The sequence below is a fragment of the Alosa alosa genome, chromosome 9, assembly GCF_017589495.1.
Source record: "Alosa alosa isolate M-15738 ecotype Scorff River chromosome 9, AALO_Geno_1.1, whole genome shotgun sequence".
Classification (NCBI taxonomy): domain Eukaryota; kingdom Metazoa; phylum Chordata; class Actinopteri; order Clupeiformes; family Clupeidae; genus Alosa; species Alosa alosa.
In genome coordinates, this window is record NC_063197.1 from 25,641,046 (window position 1) to 25,646,045 (window position 5,000).

At 46.9% G+C, this 5,000-nt stretch overlaps 1 protein-coding gene across 1 annotated transcript in view; it reads left to right on the top strand.

Moving 5' to 3' along the window:
- Positions 1-5,000, top strand: part of crocc2 (ciliary rootlet coiled-coil, rootletin family member 2) — a 67,603-nt gene that overhangs the window by 31,376 nt on the left and 31,227 nt on the right. The window contains exons 11-14 of the mRNA XM_048252784.1: positions 351-440; positions 1,029-1,190; positions 1,487-1,686; positions 2,813-2,995. Of these exons, the coding sequence (XP_048108741.1) occupies positions 351-440; positions 1,029-1,190; positions 1,487-1,686; positions 2,813-2,995 (635 nt within the window). The remainder of the gene's footprint in view (positions 1-350; positions 441-1,028; positions 1,191-1,486; positions 1,687-2,812; positions 2,996-5,000) is intronic.

A 5,000-nucleotide genomic window follows, 5' to 3' on the forward strand; every position in this document is an offset into this window, starting at 1 on the left:
CAGCAGCCATGTTTGTGTGTGTGTGTGTGTGTGCGTGTGTGTGCGCGTGTCTGTGTCTCTGTGTGTGTGTGTGTGTGTGTGTGTGTGTGTGTGTGTGTGTGTGTGTGTGTGTGTGTATTGTACTGTATGTGTGTGTGTGTGTTTGTGTGTGTGTTTGTGTGTGTGTGTGTGTGTGTGTGTGTGTGTGTGTGTGTGTGTGTGTGTGTGTGTGTGTGTGTGTGTGTGTTTGTATGTGTGTGTGGGTGTGTGTGTGTCTGTGTCTGTGTGTGTGTCTGTGTCTGTGTGTGTGTGTGTGTGTGACTGGGCGTTGTGCTAGCTGACCTCTGCCCTCTGGGTGGTTTCCTGTGCAGGAGTTGAGTCGGGCTGAGGAGCGTGAGGAGAGGGACTGTCTGCTGAGTGAGGTCCAGGCCCTGCAGCACGTTCTACACAGCATCAGCCAGGTCTGACTGGCCTGACGACCACAAACAATGTCCAGATCCATAACATTAACCTCATGCAAAGTCTTTAATGAATTTTCCATGGACAACAGTGATGCAAAAAAGGCAGAGTACAGGGAGTGTTCGAAAGCTAAACAGAAAAATGCAGTTCTGACGACAAAGCAGAACTAATTAAATCAGATTAGAGCACTTCGGTATCATTGCTGTTTTGGTTTGACACATTGGGTAAAATGAGAGGGGTGGAACGTTGACATGATGCCCAGGGAAGATATTGGCCCAGAACAAAATTAAAATTGATTTTGGTAAAGTTTGGTTTGCAGTGTGTGAACCAAGCAACACAATCAGTGTGACATAGTTAGAGACCCCACCTTTTTGAAAGTACATAGCAATTACTCCAAAATCTTGAAAGTACATAGCAACTGGAAAGCACTGGGCCTATCACAGAATATCTGTAAATTCATATACAGTATGGTTTAAAGACAATATCTAGTAATATCGGTGACTTCAAATGGTTCATTCATGATAGGACTGAACTTTTCTGAGGGTTGAGTTTCGAGTTTCACATTCTGTCTCTGCGTCTCCGTTCTCCAGGTGGCGCGTGGGGATGGCGATGGCGCCACGTTGGAGAGCTCTAAACAGGAAGCAGACGGCCGCTCTCTCGCCCTGTCTCCCCTGCGAGGCGTCTCCCCCCAGAGGGACGGCACGCTGCTGGTGGTCCAGAGGGCCCTGACCCAGCGGCACACTCAAGTTCAGGTCAGAGAGGGCATGGGCTCCTCCTCTCCCTTCTCCTCTCTTCTCCTCACCTCTCTCCTCTTCTCTTCTCCTCTCCTCTCTCATCTCCTCCTCTCCTCTCTCCTCACCTTTCTTCTCCTCTCTCCCCTCCTCCTCTCCTCCTCTCTCCTCTCTCTCTTCTCCTCTCTCTCTCCTCCTCTCCTCTCTCCTCACCTTTCTTCTCCTCTCTCCCCTCCTCCTCTCCTCCTCTCTCCTCTCCTTCTCTCCTCTCCTCTCCTCCTCTCTCCTCTCCCCTCCTCTCCTCTCCTCTCCTGCAGGACCTGCGTGTGCGTCTGGAGGCAGCGCTGGAGCAGACGGGCACCCTGCGGGCGCAGCTGCAGGAGGGTGAGCTGGAGCGACGCGAGATGGAGCTCAGGGGCCAGGAGCTGCAGCAGGACAGCCTGCAGATGGACAGGGCCTTGGAGGAGAGCCGGCGGGACGCCCAGAGGTTCCGCAGCTCACTGGACATCATCAGCAGGTGAACACACTGTTGCTACTGACCTATGTGTTTCCAGTGCAGGTCTAAAATGAATTTGGCCAAGGTTAACTGAGTGAACTGTGTTACAGTGAATTGAGTGAGACTGAGTGAACTGGGTGAAATGTAACTGATTTACATGTAATTAAACACATTACATTCAGTTCTGATTTGTTTGATTTGTTGGTACAACACAGCAGATGTGCATAAACATGACTAAGTGAGGTTCTAATCAGTCCCATACAGCTTGCTGTGTTCTTGGGAATTGTGGCTCCTGGTGATGGTTATATGTAGCAAAGTTCTTGGTCATTTGGCTGACAACAGTAGAGTTCATGGGAAAAGTGGGAAAAGAGTTCCGGTCACAGCTCAGCTTTGCGTTGTGAAACATCTTCTTTAAGGAATGATGGATGGCTTCCAGACATACTTACTGGATAAACCACTTCACATGTCGCCACTTCAGTTTGTTTTGCAGGAGATGATGACTCAGCATGTGCAGGCGTCCCCCTGAACATTGCCGCCCGAACATCGGGGCGAGTTCAAACTCAATTTCCATCAAAACTGTCACGTCGCAATGTTTTTTTCGTTTCGCACGCTCAACCTCAGATGTTCTCTTCTCGCCGAGAAATGGCACGGAAGGTGAGAGAGCGCCCAGAGTCTCGGCGTCCTTTCTTGCGCTTGGAGCGGCCGGCGCTGGGCAGCGGCCCGCGCTCGCACAGCTGCGTGCGAAGGAGCCTTCCCAGGCCCCGGCCCCCTTTCCCGGAGGAGGTGCGCTGGAGAGCTGACTTCTGAGCTCAGCACAAGCGCAGCACAGCCCCGATATGACAGCGGCCTTTGGGGCCTCAGCTGAACGGCTGAGATCAATCTTTTCAGCGCTCTCTTCCTCTCACTCATCGTCCTCTTTTGTACTCTTCCTCTGTTTCTTTGTTTCGTTCTGTCTGTCGTTCTTTCCTGTCTTACTTTCATCACCTTCTCTCTTTCTTTGTTTCTCTTTCTGTCACTCTCACTTTTGTGCATTCAATGAATTCCTCATGTTTTCAGGTTTTCCTCATTTAAGCTGTAAATTGTTATATAATCTATTATTTCTTTCTTTTTCTCTGTGTGTGTGTGTGTGTGTGTGTGTGTGTATCAGTGAGAAGGAGGGTTTGGAGCAGCTGGTCTCTGGGTTGCGGGAGCAGCTGGACTCCCAGCGGTCCGAGCTGGAGGCGGGGCGCCTGCTGCTGCTGGACACACAGAGGCAACGGGACCTGCTCAGGCAGCAGAGGGAGGACCTGGAGACGCAACTGGGCCGCCAGCGCGCCGAGGCAGAGAGAGGGTACCACACACCATCTATCCATCTATCCATCTAACTACTGTATCTATCTATCTATCTATCCATCTATCTATCCATCTATCCATCTAACTATCCATCTATCTATCTACAGTGTATCTATCTATCTAACTATCTATCTATCTATCTATCTATCTATCTAACTATAGATCTATCTATCTATCTATCTATCGATTATCCCCTGGGAACATTACTGTATCTATCTATCTATCTATCCATCTATCTATCTATCTATCTATCTATCTATCTATCTATCTATCGAGTATCCCCTGGGAACATTGCTCTATTTATCTATCTATCTATCTATCTATCTATCCATCCATCCATCCCATCCATCCATCCCTATGTACAACAGTCTGCCCATTGGTCTGCACATCTCACACACATCTTTCATTTCCCCTTTATTCACACAGACATGTTTGCACATTGTATTACTCACATACTGAACATCTGTCTACATCTGTCTATCTGCATCCACCCCATCCCGTTATCTCAGTGTGTTCATCTGTTCATGGCTCCAGTAATCCCTCATGTCATGCCTCCCTTCACACTTGTCATTGCATTCATCTGATTGTCCACTCATCGATCCATCTGCTTGTCCTTCCTTCCTTCCGTTTGCATTTCTCTCTTCATCCCCTCTTTCCCTCCGTCCCCACTCTTATTGTGTGCATATGCGAATCTGTCACTCAGTCTGTCGTTACCCTCTGTTCATAAAGATTCACGTTCGGCGTCGATATTTCTCTCTCTCTATATATATATATATATATATATCAAATCTGTCTCTATATATATATATATATCTCTATATATATATATATATATACCATATATATATATATATATATATTCTTATCTCTCTATATATATATCTCTATATATCTCTCTCTATATATTTCTCTATATATTCTCTCTCTCTCCCCCTCTATATATTACATATATATCCCCCCTCTATATATATATATATCTCTCTTCTCTCTCTCTCTCTTATATATATATATATATATATATATATATATATATATATATATAACATATATATAGTCAACTATTTTATATATTGGCTGGTCCTCCGTTTTGATTAATTTTTTTCGCAAACCAGGGTTTTTTGTTAGGAGCCAGTTTGCAATCAGGGGCTCGAGATGCGATCTCGGCACACCAGGGGTGTGTGGAATGAGTTTGACCAGCCGTAGACTGGCACAGCCCCGATGGTTGGCGGCAGACTCCTAATGCGGCCAATGAAAGCGAGATCTAAACACTGTTCCCAGCACATTATATTTCAAAGCGCCGCGTACAGCACATTTCCATCGCGCGCGGAGCCGGGATACTGTTTCAGGCCTTAAGAAGAATGACCGCCATGTGCTCGGCTGAGCTGTTTTGTTTTAGAGGCTTGCTTGATGAAACTCAATCTCATTAAGTCACGTCAACACCACACATGTTTCACACCGGGGCTCCGGCTTGGGTTGCGTACACATGCCGCCGAAGGGATGCTTTCTATTAACGGACAGCGATCCTGCTTGGAGTGGCCGCGGGTGCTTTTTGTGCACGTTGAGATGTAGGGTTTCTTTTTTTTTTTGCAATGGCCCCGAGCTCTTGGACTGAGATGCAGAAAGTGACTCAGCATTTCGGAGGGATGGATGACCTCTGACTCAGCAGAATGTCCTTAACTTTGCCCCTAACTATGTTTATGTAAACATCTGCTCGAGTTGGTGTGCATTCATGCAGTTTGGATGAATAGAACTCTATGTGTGTTTGTGTGTGTGTGAGTGTGCGTGTGTGTATGTGTGTGTGTGTGTGTGTTCCCTTCCTGAGTTCTTGTGTTTATTTGTGCATGCGTTTGTTTTGTTCATGTGTTATGCTACACTGCTTGTGATGTTTGTGCGTGGAGTTTATTACCCCCTACAGTCATTTGACTTCATAGGGTGCAATGGCTTGCATATGTGCTGATACTGTGTTCTGTGGTAGAAATGCTGAGACCAAAAGGGGATTAACG